The following is a 19,476-nucleotide window of genomic DNA, read 5'->3' on the forward strand; positions in this document are numbered from 1 at the left end:
GAGAGATGGGAACCCAGGTCTCCTCGGCTCCACAGCTCACCTTCCATCTGCTCCATCCACGCCCACAGGACCTGCTCCACGGAGTGTGTCCTGGATTCCACGAGCCCCACGCCCATTAAGCTTCTTGTGGGTTCACCTCAAGTAGGCCCATGACAAACCGTCCTCACCTTGCCCGGCCCCACCACCCAACCCCATCATAGGCTCCTTTGAATTGGGTTGTAAGGCTCGTACACAAAGCCCAGGAAGCATCTTGGACGCAGAAAAGAGTTTCCTGGTGTTCCTTATAAAAGCACAACCTGACATGCAGCTGTTGTGTCAATGATCCCTCTATTTCCCAATTGCCAAAAACCCCAAACAGCTTAAAACAAAAAGAAACTGGCTCCTGGTCTGCAGGTCCGTGTCTACACGCTCACTCCGTTTTTATTAACTTGGCTTGTGGCTCCCAACCCGCAGGTCTGGGGCAGGTCTCCCAAGAGCGGGCACAGCTCTCCTCAGGACCCCACTGGGGAGGGGACGCCGGGGCAGTGGGGTCAGGGAGCGAGGGCAGTCCGTACTGGGGCAGCACTCTCAGTCCACAAATGTCCCAGACACGGATGTTTTGGTCTCATCTTGAAGCCATTTCCAGCCAAGGCGGGGTTCAGGGGGCCGGTTGCCAACCCCAGACACTCACCCTCGGCCACGTTCGTTTGACAGACACTGCATGCCAGGAGTGCCATGTATTTGCAGCATCTGTACAGGGTCTTTGCCTCCACGGGCCCTTGGCCATCGACCTTACTCAAATTCAAATATGAACAGTCAGAGAAGGGAAGAAACCTCCGGAATGTATCCAAACAGTGCTGCCCTCCCAACTCAGCACCAGGGACTGCCCCTCTGAGGGTAACTCTACTGTTGAAAAGGATCTTTTAGTCCCATATGTTCCTGTAACAATTCCAACTTATGCTCAGATGAAGACACAGTGGTCTTTCCCATTGCCGCAAGGAAAGGAGACTGCACTGGACTTTTCGAGATCCTGTGATTCTTCTTACTGGACAACGTATGCTTTTTGCTATAAGTGCTTCTCTTTAAGACCCAAATCTTCCTGTAAGACAGTAGATGTTAAGAACTTGGGCTCTGGAGGTGAATAGGCCTTAATTCATATCCTATTTGTATGATCTTGGGTGAGGCCCTTGATCTCCCTCAACCTCAGTTTACCAATCTGTAAAACAGAGATAGTATGTTTCTACAGGGTTGCTGCGAGGATCCATGAGAACAGATGCAAAGCGCTTAATTCAACAGCTGACAGTAGATGTGCAACAAAAGGGAGCAATTCTTATCACCACGGATCAAGAGGACACTGCAGCCTACAAGGTAGAGTGTGTAGTCCAAGGTCTCCCAGTGAATGAATGACAAGGGTGACATCTGTTCTCAGGACCCCTTGGCTCTACAGCCCGGGACCCTAACCACTATTCCATCACAGCTTCTTTAAGGGAATCCAAAGCTGAGCACAGACACCCCTTCACGTTCACATATGTCATCATTCTATGCAGCTTTTTTTGGCCGGAGCAGAGCCAAACCCATCCCCCTCTTTCCTGCATCTGCAGAAGCCCCTCTGTCTGCCGAAAACCCAGGTTCAACTGGGAGGACTTCCAGGAAGAGCAAAGTCACAGATTTTACCCTGACACACACTGGCGTCTCCCATGGCAAAGGAGATATTCACCCTTCCGGCCCCAGCAAGACCGCTTATGGGAGTTCGGGGGGATGCCTCTTGATCATCGCTACACCCGTCAGCAGGGCCCTTCTCACATCCAGCATCAGGTGAGTGGCTGGGCTATCACATCTCAGAATTCTATTCCTAGGTCAACTTTGCATGGACTCGGGAGCCCGTGGCCTTGGGAATTCCACAACCACCCTGGGATTTCTCCCTCACCCTTCCACCCAAGTCCCCATTTAACACACAACTAACTGAGGTGTGTCCTCCACACTACGCTCTTTCCCAGCCCTGCTCCTGCAGGTGGCAGCTGAAGTCATGTGCATAAGGACCCAGGTGTCTGAGGAATTCTCAGAGCCCTGTCCTCGATCCATTTGTCTGCAGACATTATCTACACTGCACGTCTCCGAGACAGGCCACGACAGAGTGCATTACGAGGTGAGCCCGCCTTAGTTTTCCCTCCAGCTTTCCCCCTTTTTTCACTTCTTGGCCTCAGCGCCCAAAGTCTTCTGGACATATTTTTCATTTTTCCAAATATCAATTGCTCTTTTATTCCCTCTTCGAAGCAGTGAGTAATAAGAGTTGTGTCTGGTCCTAAAATTCCGACTGAAATAAATTAGCCCAATGACCAACAGGAGGTGCCTAGAACAATAACAGCGGAATATTTGGCATATTACAAAAGAACCCCTGGATGTCAAAGTACAGTAAGTCTAGAAGCACATTACAGGGCTATGTTGCCAAAACGGGTATGCAATGAGCCATCCAGGCAGCAGAACGCCTCATAAATTAATCCCGCTTTTTTTTTTTCATTTTTGGTCCACTATTCACAGTTCTTCTAGCCCTCTGGTTAATGGGGTATGCAGAAGGGTATTTTTGGTGTGGCCCGCGTCCCCAGCAGGCAAGCATATGCCAAAGCTGTGTGCAAATGTATACATTTGTCCCCTCATTCGTCTGGCATCCCAGGTACCACTTGCTGCAGTAACAGCGGCAGGGAGAGACACAGACTTTGGAGGTAGCAAGCTGTCAACAAATACTGAGCTCCTACTAAGTGCCAGGCATTGTGCTAAGTTCTGGGGATGCCGCAGAGGATGACAGGGAGATGGTCCGTGTCCTCAGGGTGCTGGTAACTCAGACACGTCCCAGTCGATCTGAGCTGGGTCTCCATCTTGGAGCAGATGGGAGATGGGGACAGCAGGCAATGGTTTGCTCTGCGTCCCAAATCCCTCTTTTCCTCGAAGGAATCCCCCAGATGTGAGGCTTGGGAGGAGTGGGGGCCAGACACAGCCCTGTCTTCCCACTCTGCAGAAGCAACAGAAGCCCAGATTCTCCTCCCTACCTCGGGGGTGGCCAGGGGCCAGGCCTGTGACAAGGCTCAGTCTAGCCATTGCCCCCGTCCAGAGCTCTGAATCTTCCGGGAATGTCCCAGATACTGTGGTGGGCTGGAACAAGTCCCCCAAAGATATCTATGTCCTAATTCCTGGAATCTGTGACTGTTACTTTATATTGCAGAAAAGGACTTTACAGGTGTCATTAAATTCAGGATTTTGAACCTCAGTTATCTGGGTGGGCCCCAATGCAATCCATGTATCCTTATGAGAGGAAGATTTCACACACACAGAAGAGGAAGCAATGTGACCATGGAGGCAGAGACTGGAGTGATGGGGCCACAAGCCAAGGAATGCTGGCGGCCACCAGAAGTTGGAAGAGACAAGGAAGGGATTCTCCTCTAGAGCCTCCAGAGGGCATGTAGTCAGCCTGATGCCTTGGTTTCAGCCCAGAGATACTGACTTTGGACTTCTGGTCTCCAGAACTGTGTGAAAGTTAACTTCTGTTGTTTTAAGTCCCTTAGTTTGTAGCAATTTGTTATAGAAGACATAGGTAGCTAATGCAGACACCAAGAGAATTTGGAATTCTTTCATGTCTTTGGGATCCAACATTTGCCCTCATACAGTTCTGGGTTCAGAATGTTCCTGTGACACGCCCTGGCCTGTGGTTCCTCTCTCTGGATCTCCAGCCTCTCCATCTATTTTTCCAGGAGCTCCCTTTGGACCTCCCTCCAAAACTTACTTTTTCTAAATCTAGCGAACGATAAGGACCTCTGTTGCCTGCCATCGTCGGTAAGAAGCCCCACACGGCCAGGCTGTTATGAAAATTAGGGACAAGCCACGTTGGAGCCCAGCACAGCGCCCATCCCACAGCAGACACACAATAAATCAGAGTTCATAAACCAGTGGGCTGCATTTCACCCATACAGTGCGTTTTTTGTTTTTTTCCTAAAGTTGAATTTGTTACCAACATTTACGAGTCAGGAGATTTCACATAAAAGACTGAATTTCTAGCTTCTCTTGAAAGAAGTCAGAAGACCTTATGACACCGGATCTTACACTCTCACGGCAACAATTGGCTGGCCTTTCCAGACATGCGTGTTATAATTTGCCACAGTCCCCACCAGGCCTTTTTGTTGTACACCCAGCCCACTCCTCTCATTTTATTAATTGTTCAGTACCTCTATGCATTTGAGTTTGTAATCCTTGTTACCCATGCAAGTCAGACCCAGGTTAGGACTGGGTTCCAGTGTAAGACCCAGGTTGGGAGGTCTTTGCCCAGGATGCTCAGTCTCCCCAGATTCCCTTTCTTCTCCCCTCCAGCTAGCCAAAACTGCCTCCTTTACGGAGCCATCCCAGCCTCCTTTCTCCATACCCCATTAGGCCCCACCCATTCTTATCCAGGCTTGCCTATTAGACCACGTGTATCAGTTTTCTGGACAGATTTTTCATAGAAAGTCTTTGCCGTCTTAAATTTACTGGGCGAGACTTTTGCATTGAGTTGGCACTGGAGCAGCCAGTCTATAAAGACTGGAGAAGCAAGGAAGAAAAAGGAGGGGGGAAAGGAGAGAGAGAGGGAGGGAGAGAGGGAAGGGGAGAGGGAGGGGGGCTAACTGGGTTCCTACTTTGAACCAGACCCTATCCAGTTAGATCATCCCAGCTGGCCCTCCCAGTATCCCCACAAGGCATACGTTATCACTGGTCTCATTTTTCAGATAACTGAGACTCAGAAACACCGTGACACAAGGATTCGAACCCACATGTGTTTGGGAGACAGAACTCAAGCACAGAGCACTGCTTGGTCTCCGCCTGGTAGGTATGGGCAGACTGCTCCCTGCAAACGGTATAATTTTTCCATTAGTGATTTGCCTGGAACTCTTTTTTCACCCACACATTTTCCATTCATCCCCCCACTCCCCCATTCACTCCCACGTTCACTCAGGAAGCCTAATTCCCTAGTCCGCGGTCCCTCCCTCCTTTCTCATCCCCTCCCTCTTCCTGTACTGGGTAGTGGAGTGCTGGCTGGCCGGGGAGGTTGGGAGGCACCCCGCCCAGAGCCCCAGCTCCTAGCACCTACCCTGCCCCAGCCCGCAGCCCACACCGGCTTCTGGGCAGGCGCTCTGAGGGCCGGGCAGGGATGCTTGGCTTCCCTCAGTTTCCTGCCCCAGGAACTGGCCCTCAGAACTAATCACAGAAGCTCCCCAACTCATCAATGCTCTTCAGAGCAGTTTCCTGGAAGAATTCATTGGGTTTCTAGGAAAATGTTTCCGGTTGTCTTCTCTTTCCATGGCTGTAATTCATTACTTTCGATATGCCACAATTAGTTTAATGGGCAGTCCTGGAGTATCTGCATTTCACATTTGAAACGTGTCCTGGAGGTAAAACCCAAGAAGCCAGTAGCTGCCCATGTGCAAGACCATGGAGATGACGCAGATGGCCTTGTGAAGAGTCCCCGGGTGGGAGCAAGAGACTTGAGATCTGGTCTCTTTTTTCCGAATGGCTTGGGGAGATCCCTTTCTTTTTCTGGTCTTGAGTTTTCCCATGGAAGGGGCAGTATCTCATGGCAGTCAAGACCCTGGGTGCTGGAATCAGACCCACGGAGTTCAGATCTCAGCCCTGCTTCTCTGTAACTTTAGGAAAGTGACTTAACCATTGTGAGCCTCAGTCTCCTCATCTGTAAAATGGAGATAATAATATAATTTGCCATCCAGAGTTGAAATAATAATACAGTGAGTCAATACATATAAAGGACTTTGCATAGAGCCCTGTGCTCAGTAGTTTCTTGATGTATCTTAGCTGTGGATGATAATAATAATAAGGATATGCAGGAGAAAGGGGAAGAAGAAGGGATGGAGATTGTTTGACATTCCTGGGTGCCAAACTGGGGTCATCATGAAGTTGAAGAGGAAAGAGGGAATATAGCTACTTTTGATATTTCAAAAAGCTTAATGAGGACACATCTACTCACCCACAAGAAAGCCACAAATGATAATGAGAATGGCAATTTTCTTTGCTTTTGGCTGAAATTACATTAACCCCTTGGGGTAAACTAAAAGGCTTTGGAGTTAAACAGACCTGCACTCAGACCCCTAGCAGAGTGTACCATCTTGAATAAGGAGAGTAATGTCCAGACAGACAGACAGCCCCGATCTTGCAGGGCAGTTATGAGGATTAGATGAGATAATGTATGGAACGCACTTAACAGGGGTCTGGAACAGAGCTGATAACTACTGTGGCGAATATCCTTCCTCGGCTACCCTGGGCCTCAGCTTCTTCATTGGTAAAATTAAAATCATACCACCTGCTTTCCTCATTCAACAAATATTTTCTGATCCAAGTACTATAAATACAAAAATGTATTCACCAGACATAGTTCAGGGCCTCTCAGAACCCACATTTTGAAGTTGCTCATTATTCATCCATTCAGCAAATATTTTTACTGAACATTTAGTATGTAACAGGCTGCATAATGGGATTTAGAGATACAATGGCTAGTAAAACAGACTTAATCCCCAACTATCTACAGAATTATAGCCTGGAGAAGATGTAATAAATAAAGTAGTGAAATGCCTAGCATACAGTAGGTGCTCAATTAATAAAAGTTATCTGGGTGCTAATCAGGAACTTTGTATGTGTCACTTCGGGAAACTTAGATCACCAAAATGTTGAAAATTAATGATTTCTTAACACACGAAATTTCTTTGGTAGGTGGAGGCTTTTAAAATATGAGGGGAGTGCGAAGGAAATGAAACAGTTAAATATACACTTAAAACATGTATAGGATCTGTATGCTGAAAACTACAAAATGCTGATCAGAGAAAACCTAAATCAATGGTAAGGCATACCACATTCATGGATTGGAAGACACAACATAATAAAGATGACAGTTCTCCCCCAAGGGATCTGTAGGTTTAATGCAATTCCTGTCAAAATTCCAGCTAGCAAGGTTTTGTATCGTTTTGTTTTTGTAGACATAGACATCTTATTCTAAAGTTTATATGGAAAGGCTTAGGCCCTAGAAGTGCTGAAAATAATCTTGACAAAGAACGAAGTGGGAGAAATCACTCTACTCAATATTAAGGCTTACTGTATAGTTATAATCAGGACAGTTGGTGTTGGTGGGGATCAATACATAGATCAATGAAACAGAGTAGAGAGCCAGAAATAGCCCCACTCAAATATGTTCAGCTTATTTTTGACAAAGATGCAGAAGAAATTCAAAGGAGAAATGAAACCATTTTCAACAAATGGTGCTGGAGCAAATGGACATCCACAGGCAAAAAAATGAACCTTGATCCAAACTTGACACCTTTTACAAAAATTAACTCCAAACATATCATGGACTGGAAGGTGAAGCATAAAACTATAAAACTTTTTAAAAATAGGAGAAAATCTCCTGCTTCTAGGGCTAGTGAAGAGTTCTTAGATTTGACGCCAAAACCCATGACTCACAAAAGAAAAAAATTGATAAGTTGAACATCAGCAAAATTAAAACCTTTTTCTCTGCAAAAGTCCACGTGAAGCAGATGAAGAGATAAGCTACAGACTGGGAGAAAATATTTACAAACCATATATCCGTCTAGTATCTGAAATATACAAAGAACTCTCAACACTTAACTGTAAAAAAACCATTCCAATTAGAAAATGAGCAGAAGATGTGAACAGACGTTTCACTGAGGAGGAGATACAGATGGCAAAAAAGCACATGAGAAGATGTTCAACATAATTAGATATCCAAAAAATGCAAATCCGGGCTTCCCTGGTGGCGCAGTGGTTGAGAATCTGCCTGCTAATTCAGGGGACACGGGTTCAAGCCCTGGTCTGGGAGGATCCCACATGCCGCGGAGCAACTAGGCCGGTGAACCACAACTACTGAGCCTGCGCGTCCGGAGCCTGTGCTCCGCAGCAAGAGAGGCCGCGATAGTGAGAGGCCCGCGCACCGCGATGAAGAGTGGCCCCCGCTTGCCACAACTAGAGAAAGCCCTCGCACAGAAACGAAGACCCAACACAGCAAAAATAAATTAATTAATTAATAAACTCCTACCCTCAACATCTTAAAAAAAAAAAAAGGGAAACCTTAAAAAAAATGCAAATCCAAACCACAACGAGCTATCACTATATACCTACTAAAATGTCTAAAATAAATAATGAAAACACCAATGCTAGGGAGTATGAGGAGAGACTGTATTGTTCCTATATTGCTGATGAGAATGTAAAATGGTACAGCCACTCTAGGAAATAGTTTGACAGTGTCTTATAAAATGATCTTGCAATTACCACATAATCGAGCAATTGTCCTCTTACACATCCCAGAGAAATAAAAACTTAGGTTCACACAGAAACCTGTATTGGCATACCTCGGAGATATTGGTTCCAGACCACCACAATAAAGTGAATATCATAAAAAAGCGAGTCACACAGTTTTTTTGCTTTCTCGGCACACATAAAAGTTATGTTTACACTATACTGTAGTCTATGAAATGTGCAACAGCATTGTGTCTAAGATGATGTGCATACTCTAATTAAAAATACTTTGCTGTTAAAAATGCTAACCATCATCTGAGCCTTCAGGGAGTTGCGGTAGTAATATCAAAGGTCACCGATCACAGATCGCCATAACAAACATAATAATGGTGAAAACATTTGAAATATGGCAAGAATTACCAAAATGTGGCACGAAGACGTGAAATGAGCAAATGCTGCTGCTCCATGCAGGGTTACCACAAAACTTCAATTTGTAAAAAAATGCAGTATCTACGAAGTGCAATAACACAAGGTATGCCTATACAAGAAAGCCCATGTTAGCTTTACTCATAAAAGTCAAAACCTGGAAACAGCCCAGATGTCTTTCAGTGGGTGGCTGGTAAACAGTGGCACATCCCTGCCATGAAATACTACACACAAGAAGAGAGGGACAAACTACCGATGCAGGATAATCGGGGTGAATTTCCAGGGGATTACGCTAAGTACCAAAAAGCCAGCCTCCAAAGGTCACAGACTATTTGATTCCATTGATACGACATTTTTGAAAAGATAAAATTTTAGAAATAGACAACAGATCAGTGGTTGCTAGGAATTAGAGACAGTGGTGGGGGGGCGTGGAAGGGAGGGGGCGCGGATCAAACGCAACACAGAACCCTGTGGTTTGGGAATTCTTCTGCATCATGACTGTAGTGGTGGATACCCAAATCTAGCCATGTGACAGAATTATTTAGAATTAAATATACGCACAAATGAATACAAGTGGAACTGGGGAGATTTTCATAAGATTGATAGATTGTATCCATGGCAAGAGCCTATGTTACCATCAGTGGAAACTGAGTAAAGGGTACCCAGGATCTCCTATACCATTTCTTACAATTGCATGTGAATCTACAATTATCTCAATAAATTCAGTTAAAAATATTTTATTGTTTTTTTATTTAAAGACTTGCATCTTATTAAAAAAATTGAAAAGAGAAGAAAAAGGATCAGAAAAATCACCATCCTGAAATAAAATCTTTCGGTGTATTTCTTTCTGGTCTTTGTTTTTTACATTTATATGAAAAACAAGTTGGGGCTAAACACCAGGATGGTGCAGAGTGGGGGCCTGACTGTCCCCACCTTCTGTGACATCAGAATTCATGGCTTGAGAGATGCTTGGTGACCAGAGGCCGGGGAGGTGAGGGTACGCTGTTCCACCCAGGCAGCCTGACCTGAGATCATGGTGATCCAACAGGTGCACAGCAGGGGGCGAGTGGCAGCTGAGAAAAGGGGAGGTCACACTGAGGACAAGAAACAGGTGAGGCCAGACCAGGTGTACATGGCTTTCCTCCCATCTGGACTCCATTTGACACTCCAGGAAGACTGTAAGGCCCTCAAAGTCAGGAACGGGCTTTCAGCCCGACTCTCCCTAGAGCCCAACCTGGTGGAACACAGCAGGGCTCAGGAGCTTCCTCTAGAAGTCATTCCTGACACTCTTATTTAATTCTCCACACTGCCAGCAGAAGCTATGCTCCAGGAGGGCTGGGATTTTTATTTAGCTTCCTGCTGTATTCCTAGTGCCTAGAATAGTGGTTGGTACATAACAGGTGCTGAATGAATGAATGAATGAACGAACCGAAATAAATAGGATAATACACCTGAATTGGAGAGGTCGTGGAGCTTTTGTTCTTAGGGCTGAAATTCAAACCTAACATAGGACTTTGTCAAAATGGAAAATGTTAGCACTTAATGTGCACAGCCTGGTGCTTCTACCCCTCTCTCTTTCATGACATTCCCGAGAAGCAATTATTAGCAAATGGGTAAGCTGAGGTTGGAAAGGCAAAAGGCCAGACAGCAGGGACAGACTGGGATTTGAAGCCAGGGCCATCTGACTCCAGAACCCTTAGCAAGGTGACCCTGCACTCCACCGCCTCCCAGGTGGAGAACTGAGGGAAGGATGTAAAAGGAGGCTGGGAAGGTCATCTGGGCCTTGCACACTGTGGAAAGGGGTGGGATTTTATTCTGAGATTAGTAAGAAGCCATTGAAGGGTTTTAAGCAGAGCGATACATGACTGACCTATATCTGTTTTCGAAAGATTTGTTCGCTCATACATTTAATACACATTCCAACGCTTCCTTTATGCTGGACTTTGCGGGGCTCCCATTATGCTGCAGCTTTTGCTAAAAAAGTGTCCCACGAATCTCAAAGCCCAGGAATGCTCCTTTTAGAAAAGTCATTTAAAAGGTTCTGTGGTTTGGGGAATGCTGATACCCTCGTTCCCTTCTTGGAGATTTACACAGCTCGTTCACATAACGAAGGCTCTGACAAGTCCTGCAGCAAGGAAATCCACATAACTTTGTTTACCACAGCATTTCCCAAATCAATTTGATGACAGAGTCCCCACCTTGCCTTTTTGAAAGACCTTTCAGCATATATCAAAATCCACTTTACAGGTGAAGAAACTGAGGCTCAGAGCGAAGAAATGATCTGGCTCAGGCCCCACAACAGCACAAAAGAAGGACTAAAACTCAATTTTAGTCGCTGTTCCCTGCCTTTGTCTCCACCCTGCACACACACACAAAAAATATAGCAGCAAGTATTCTGGTGAAGACACCATCCTGTAAAGCACATTGACAGAGGAGTGGTTAAAGAAATAGAAGAGCTTTCAGACCACAGAATGTTCATCAGCCGTTATAAAGAATGAGTCAGTTCTATGTGTCTTAGATAAAGAGAGTCTCAGGGAATACTGTTAAGAAATCTAAAAAGTGCCCTAACCTGAAGTGTACAATGATTTCACCTTGGGTGTCCACACCGAGGCAGTTGCTACCCAGATCAAGCTATAGAGCATGTCCAAGTTTCCTCCAAGGCCCCTCCCAGCTCACACTCCATAACCACGATTCTGAGTTCTATCATCACAGACGAGTTTTGTACGTCCCTGAATTTCATGGGAATGGAATCAAACAGTGTGTCCCTTCATGACTGGCTTTTTTCACTCCTAGTGTGTGTAACAGACTCAGTCACGTTGCTGCTACGTAATTAGTTTTTACTTTTTCTTACAGTTAATAATAATATAGTTGCTAGTATATATTTTTGAAAAGCTATCCAGGGAAGAGACAAATTATGCAAATCTCTTATCTTCTTTGTTTGTGGTAGCCAGTCTAAATCTTGCTTCACAAAGACAGGTACGTAAGAAATGTATTATTTCAAGTCAGATTAAATCTAGCTCAGCCCACATCCAGCGAGCTGGGGGGAAAGTCAATGTCGGTCACTACTGTGTCCACCTTAATCCTCTCTCCACTTTTGTTTGCCCCTGACACCATCACGGTCCCAACTCACATTGTCTGTTGAAAGCAGTTGTCTCTGAGTTCCCTGTGCTAAGACCTCCCAGCCACACCACGAGGGCCACCCAGGAGAGGGAAGTGGGCCCCTCCCAGACTCAGATTCCCCCTCTATCTTCTCCCACCTCTCCAAAAGGCTCTCAGTTTTCTCCCCTTCTGATCCTGGCACACCCATCAGAATCTCCTAAATGGTCTCGGACTGACCCAAGTTCCAGGGAGCAATGTTGTCTTCAGGCAGCCGTTTCATTCCTGCACCCAAACCCCAAGGGGTAGACTTCCAATTGCAGCCTTAACACAGTAACTGGGGCTAAACTAGCCCTCCCATTCATTGTAAGCGGCCATGAAATTGACAAAATAAATGAAGCAACTATTTTCTGGTGAGGGCAGCAGACAGCACAAAAGTGCAATCCCTGAGAAAAGAAAACTGGTGATTGCCTCATCTCTTTCCCAACGACGGCTGCACCAAGAGTTAGAGGGCGGACAGAGCCCAGCAGTCCTGCTGAGCTGCAGTCTGTGCAACTGAAGCAGCTGGACTCCGTAGGACAAGGCATTGGAGAGGAAGAAGAGCTGTGTGTCGAGAGGACCCCGAAAGCCCAGGCGGGGGATCTCCATGACTTCTTGGCTGTGGGCTGCATGCAAAGGATTTAGATTACCCACGGCTTACCAGACAGCAGCTGCTATGGGGTTTAGAGCAGAGATACTGGAAGTCCAGCAGTGCTGGAGGTGGATGGAATTCTGATCCAGCTAGAACCATGAAACCCCTTAAGATCCCAGGCATCCATTTGAGAGCACACATATACATACAGACACACACACACACACACACACACACACACATATCTATTCTATATTCATACAATATAATATTACTCATCAATAACCTCGAACATGGAGACATCTCAGAAGCATTATGCGGAGTAAGAATAGCTCAACAAAACAGTATATAATATATGGTTTCATTGATGTGAAGTTACAGAATAGGCAAAACGGCTCCACAGTGACAGAGAGCAGATGAGCGGTTCCCTATGGCAGGGGCAGGGGTAAAGAGGGGGTTGGCCGCAAAAGCACGTACAGGAACTTTCTAGGATGATGGAAATGGTCTACATCTAGATTGGAGTGGTCGTCCACAAGCACAGACATTTGTCAAAACTCATCAAACTGTCCATGTAAAATGTGCATTTTACTGCATGTGAATTATACCTCAATAAAGTCAACTCCTTTTAAAGATCATTTCAAAGAAAACATGCAAAAGTGAGGCAAGGATGAGAATAGAGGTGGGCCTTCCTTCTCAGCAGGGAGAAAGGGAAAACACCAATGAAATGTCAGTAAGTTGCCATGTTATCTAATTCTGCAATATTTGCGGGTTTTGTAGTAAGTACACGTGACTCAGATAATCAGAAAAAAGTTCAGCTCTAACCGTGACCTTATAGCAGCCCCACGCCTAGCCCTCTGTGAGGGAAGCAGGGATGCACGTATACCCTCCAGAAATTCATCTCCTCCCTCCTCCTCTTCTTGCCCCCAGACACTGTTGGCGTTGCTGATCTTGGTGCTATATGTGGGCACAGGAATATCAGGTGAGCATTCTGGAATCTGAGGAGGAAGGAGCCATGTCCACACAGAGTCAGGAGCCTATTCTGGAGATGGCTGCATGCCAAGGGGGCCTCCACAGCTTGCCTTCTCCCATCCTCTTCATCCCATTGGGATGACCAACCGAGTTTATTCCAACTCACTCTCCTTTCCCTTATTAAGAGGTGGTGTTTGTGCCTGTTTCAGGAAGAAGTTGGGAGGTGTCAGAAAGAATCAGAGAATGTCACTACGTCCAGAATCCTATGACTTCCCAGGTAACATATTCAAGAAGGTACTGAGGGACGTCAAGCTTGGCTGAGGAAATCTGAGAAGGCTTCCCAGAGGTGTCATTGATGGGTCTCGGCCGGGTGGAGAAGGTGGGGATGGGCAGAAGGAAAGCATTGCAAAGGCTTGGGGAACTTTTAGAAACCAGTGGCAAGGGAGGGTCTACATGAAAAGGCTCAAGATGCAATGTGAGTGTCTGCCTTTCAGGTGTTTGAATACCAGACCAGTGACCCCTCAGAAGAGCCAATCAAGGTCATCAGGACCTGGTGGAAGGAGAACTTGCATGTTTTCGTGGAGAAGCTAGAGAAAGAGGTGCGAGACCTGGAACAGCTGGTGCGAGACCTAGAGGAGTGGCTGGATGCCCTCCTGGGAGACGGGTACCCAGAGGAGCCCGGTGCCACCCTCAAAAATCACTTGTGAGGGGCCAGAGCTGGGACCTGGGCAGGAGGCCAAGTGGAAGGGGGCAAAGATTCCCAGGGGCTCCTCTAAGTAGGGCTGAGCTGTGACACTTGAAGTTTAAGGCAGCCAAGAAAATAAAGTAGTTGAGACACTGAGAACTCTAGTTGTCACCACTGCTGGTCCATGAAAGCTGAACTCAGGTCAGGAAGACACCAGGCTCTGCTGAGATACCATCACTTGTAGCAGGACTCTGGTGCACAGGAACCAACACCAGCCTCAGAGCCAGCCACAGGGTCAGGACCCCTCTCTTCCACTTGACTTGAGTCACTGTGCAAAATTCCTCAACCTCTCTACAACAAGATATCTCATTAATAAGAATCAGGGAAACAAACTTTGCCTCACAGGGTTACACTGAGGATCAAACGTGTATATATCGTGTATGTCTGGCATATAGCAGGTACCTGATAGACAGTTCTTCCTTTTTCACATTCCTTTTTCCTTCCTCCTTGGAAGTCAGCAGGAGGATGCTGGGTCTAGAGTATACAGATAGTATGTGGCAACTCAACCTTCTGACACTGCTGGTAGAAGCGTAAGTTTCCAGAACCCTTCTGGAGGGCAATTTGGTGAGAGCTATCAAATTCACAAATGCATTTATCCCTTGACCCAGCAAATCAACTTCAGCGATTTGTCATATGTATCAATGTATGCACATTGTGAAGTTACACACTTTGCTTCTAATAGCAAAAAAAAAAAAAAAAGGAACAATCCAAATGAAAATGACATCAGTAGGGCACTGGTAAGTACATCCAAACAATGAGATACCCTGTATCTGTGAAAGAGAAAGAAGAGGAGGCTTTCCTACTGATATGGAAAAGCCTGAAAGGTATGTTGTTAAATGAAAGAAATGAGTCCATATTTTACTGTTGATGACGAAGTTGTGATTGAATACGCATAAAAACTCTAGATGGATACAAAACAGGGGGAGCTTGAAGGGAGCTGAACTGGGGCAAATTTATGACAAGGACGGGAGGGAAACTTTCCATTGTTTACTTTTCACACTTCCCTATTTTCAAACTATGTGAATGTTTTGCCTATTCAAATATTTTTTTAAATAAAATTACCTATTATTTTGCTTGCAGACAAGGACTGGACTAGTGTATACAAGAAAAATAACAATATCACTATGATGAAATTATGAGTGACTTTTAATTTTTTTTCTTTTTGGCCATGCTGCACGGCACACCTTGTGGGATCTTAGTTCCCTAACCAGGGATCGAAGCTGTGCCCCCTGCAGTGGAAGCACAGAGTCCTAACCACTGAACCACCAGGGAATTCCCTAATTTTTTAAAAATAGTGCCAAGAGAAAACCTCTCTCTTTTGATTATTTTTATTAAGCAATGAGAATGCTTGTCTAGGATTTTCCCTTTTTCCCTTGACTTCCAGGAAACTCAGAGTTCAGCTGTCCGTTACAGGAATTATATTGGCCTCACTTCTTTAGATTATTTATTTCCCCTTCTTATGACTTCTTTGTTTTTTATTTTAATGGAATTGTTATATATCTGCCAATTATTAGGACCACCTCCAATCTTTGAAAAGTCATGAGGGTTCCAGTTAAAATAATCTCAGAGGATATCTGACTTAGAGGGAACGTCACAGCAATCCATTTGCCAGAAGGAATGAATCAATTGTCATTTGGGTTGGAAAAAGTCTTTGCAAGTTATGGTTACAGTTTGCCTGGGGGTGGGAACCAGAATCTGTTTTTTCTCATTTGCAGTTATTTCAGCAAGAGTTCTACAGGAAGAGGTTGATTGATATTTCCTGGTGTTCATGTTTACTATTACCATACAAGTTGTAGTTATAAATCCAAAATCATGTATATCATGTATGTTCTATGGGTACTTTAAAGGGTTCTCAGGCATAAATATGACAATATACAATGCATAATTAAGCCTAAGACACACTTTAGACTTTAAACCAAGTTGTTATTCTACTGTATCTGTAATATATATGTATGTGCTTACATAATACTTATATATATTATATGTACTTATATATTTTGTTATATGTAAAAGACAGTTTAGATGTTTATATATGTAATTTGGGGGATACATGAAAAAAAAGAAAGCAGAGCCTAGATCCTTAGGGAATAGGACCACCCCCGTGGACATTACCAGAGCCTTTGAGGAGTTAGTCCCCTGAAAGCTCTTGGATGCCACCCATCTTCCCCCAACACACACACAAAAAGTGCCTAATAGGGACCCACTGACGGTGGTTTCTGTTGGTTTCCTGCCTTGTGAGCCCATAAAGAACAGCGAGCCCTTCAGGGTGGCTCAGGCCATGAGGCCCAACAAGGGAACCGGGATCTCACAGGAATTGAGAGCATATCACGACATGGGATGGTGGAGACTGGAACAGGAAGGTCTTTATGAACCGAAGGTATCCACCAAGGCACTCCAGGAGCCCTCACTGCAAGAATCTGGGTTCTCTCCAGTGTTCCACCTTTACCTTGCCTTTCTCCGGGTCCCTGCTTCCCTTTGTGCGACGGCTCCATCTCGTCTGCTTCGAGTGGCTTCCTTGCCCTCCACTCTGTGTATCCCTGCTTGAGCTCCATGCTTCTGCTTCTGAATCCTCGTAACTCTGATTAAGTCCTAGTCTCACAGGCCTCTCTCTTCCTCACGACCTTCTAACTTCTATTGACTATATGATTCTGCCCGTAGTTCCCAGGTCAAACTCTAGGGGGAGTGGATGGGATACAATTGGCCCATCTCATTCACTGGAGTTTCTGGTGCTGAGCCAGGCTCTGTGCCAGGCAGCCTTTGGATTGAGTGAGCTTGGGGAGGATCAGGTGCTCCAGGACAGAGCTGCTCATACAAGAAACAGCCTGGGCCCCTTCCTGACAAGAGGCTTTGGACCACATGTGATGACCTGATTTACATTTCCCAATGGGGTCAAAACGTGGCAGAGAGAGTGACAGCAACCCTTGTACCTGGAGCCCCAAGAGTCTATATCAGCAAAGCAGAATTACGTGAGACAAACATTCAAAGGCTGAACACAATTGCTGAGAATGAGGTGGGAGGGGCTTGACCACCGGAACCACATAGATGCATGGGGCAGCCCAAACAGAGAAGATTTAACTCTCTGCCTTCACTTCCTGGGTGTGAAAAATCCAAATGACACACTTCAAAATAAGAGTATGACTACCTTCTATAACTTTGAAGTCTTATAATTTGAATGATTTTAGCAAAATGTTGCCCAGTAAACCTATTAAGGGGCCCACTTTCATATCTACAGAGTGGATTTCCCTTGAGAAGAGAAAAAGGCTTTTGCTTAAGAAGGCAACTCTACATTTCTCCAAAGAAGACACACAGATGGCCAACAGTCACATGAGAAAATTCTCAACATCACTAATTATTAGGGAAATGCAAATCAAAACTACAGTGAGGTACCACCTCACACTGGTCAGAATGGCCATCGTCAAAAAGTCTACAAATAATAAAGGCTGGAGAGGGTGTGGAGAAAAGGGAACCCTCTTGCACTGTTAGTGGGAATGTAAATTGGTGCAGCCACGATGGAGAACAGTAGGGAGATTCCTTAAAAAACTAAGAATAGAGTTAGCATATGATCCAATAATCCCACCCCTAGGCATATATCCAGAGAAAACCATAATTCGAAAAGATACATATACCCCAATGTTCATAGCAACACTATTTACAATAGCCGAGATATGGAAGCAACCTAAATGTCCCTCAACAGATGAATGGATAAAGAAAATGTAGTGTATGTGTGTGTGTGTGTGTGTGTGTATACATATATATATATATATATATATATATAGACAGTAGAATAATACTCAGCCATAAAAAAGAATGAAATAATGCCATTTGCAGCAACATGGATGGACCTAGAGATTACCATACTAAGTGAAGTAAGTTAGACAAAGACAAATATCATGATATCGGTTATATGCAGAATCTTAAAAAAAATGATACAAACTTATTCACAAAACAGAAATATACCCACAGACATAGAAAACAAACTTATGGTTACCCAAGGTGAAATGGGAGGAGGGGTAAATTAGGAGTTTGGGATTAACATGTACATACTACTATATATAAAATAGATAACCAACAAGGACCTACTGTATAGCACAGGGAACAATACTCAATATTTTGTAATAACCTGTATGGGAAAAGAATCTACAAAAGAATGGATATATGTACATGTATAACTGCTTCACTTTGCTGTGCACCTGAAACTAACACAACATTGTAAATCAACCATACTCCAATAAAAATTTTTTAAAAAAGAAAGAAGTATCGATTGGACCACGCATGTGCCAGCCACCGATGAATGAGACGTTTATAGGCTAATGGTGAAAACAAATGAAAGAAACAAGTAGAAAAGTCAGGACAAGGCAATTTCAGAGAATAATAAATAAAAGAGCGGAAACGAGACCACTTAGCAAATCACTGTAGTTCCAGGTAGAAATGGAGGCTTGGCGTGGGGGAAAAGTGCCCAGAATCAGGAGACATTCTGAAAATGTATCCAGTGGGACCTGCTGATGGATGAGAATGTGGGAGAAGAGTCTAGAAAGCTGTTTGCCAGGCCTCAGGACTTCCTCTCTTTTCAGCAAGGAGGAACCTGAGCCATGAGTCAGGTTTTGACCCAGGTAGCCCAAGAGGGCAAGATGGAAGAGAGAGGTTTGGTCTGGTTAAAGGGAAAGTGGCCAGTTGGGAAAATGTCATGACCACTCAAGTATCCACATTTCTTTCCTTTGTCTCAGGCACCTGGAGCATGAGATCAGCATTACAACAGTTAAAAACTTTTAATTAATTGTAATTGACGGTTCTCTCCCTTATCTCTCTTTTACTTAATAGATTTGGCAGCCTTCCTAATGCTCCCTCGGGCTCTTCTCTTTGGCTAACACTGATTCATTCTACTTTTTAATTTGCTCGTCTTATTGCATTTGGTCAGCTGCTTTTCTGTTCTTTCACCTTATATATATTATATAATGGGGGAAAAACCCACAATCATTCAGATAATTCATGTTTTAAAGATAAGAATCTGATAATCTAGACAAAACCTAGGTAAGGTAAAGTCCACTTGTACGTTAGCCGTTAAGTAGTTCATAAGCCTATTATGATTATCGGGAAGAAATAATAAAATTGTGATAGCTGACATTTAGAAAATGCTTCCTGCATTTCTGTTTTAGGGGCTCGGTCAAGTGCTATGGGAGGGGAAACTGAGGCAGGGAGAGAGTATATCATTGTTAAAATCATATCATCAATAAATGGGGAGCCAGGATTCAAACCCACACTGTCTGGCATCAAAGCCCTCACTCTAACCCAATGTGCTTTACAGCCTCCCCTCCGTTAAGTCCAGCGAAGATAATCTCTTTCTCTCTTTAAAATG

At 44.7% G+C, this 19,476-nt stretch overlaps 1 protein-coding gene across 1 annotated transcript; it reads left to right on the plus strand.

Moving 5' to 3' along the window:
• The first annotated feature begins 1,737 nt into the window (after positions 1 to 1,737).
• Positions 1,738 to 14,085, plus strand: SMIM23 (small integral membrane protein 23). The gene is made up of 6 exons (XM_065873740.1): positions 1,738 to 1,794; positions 1,991 to 2,125; positions 9,731 to 9,793; positions 13,337 to 13,388; positions 13,588 to 13,655; positions 13,873 to 14,085. The coding sequence occupies exons 1-6, from the start codon at positions 1,738 to 1,740 to the stop codon at positions 14,083 to 14,085; spliced, it is 588 nt and encodes a 195-aa protein (XP_065729812.1).
• Positions 14,086 to 19,476: the final 5,391 nt, after the last annotated feature.

The sequence above is a fragment of the Phocoena phocoena genome, chromosome 3 (genome assembly GCF_963924675.1).
Source record: "Phocoena phocoena chromosome 3, mPhoPho1.1, whole genome shotgun sequence".
Lineage (NCBI taxonomy): Eukaryota > Metazoa > Chordata > Mammalia > Artiodactyla > Phocoenidae > Phocoena > Phocoena phocoena.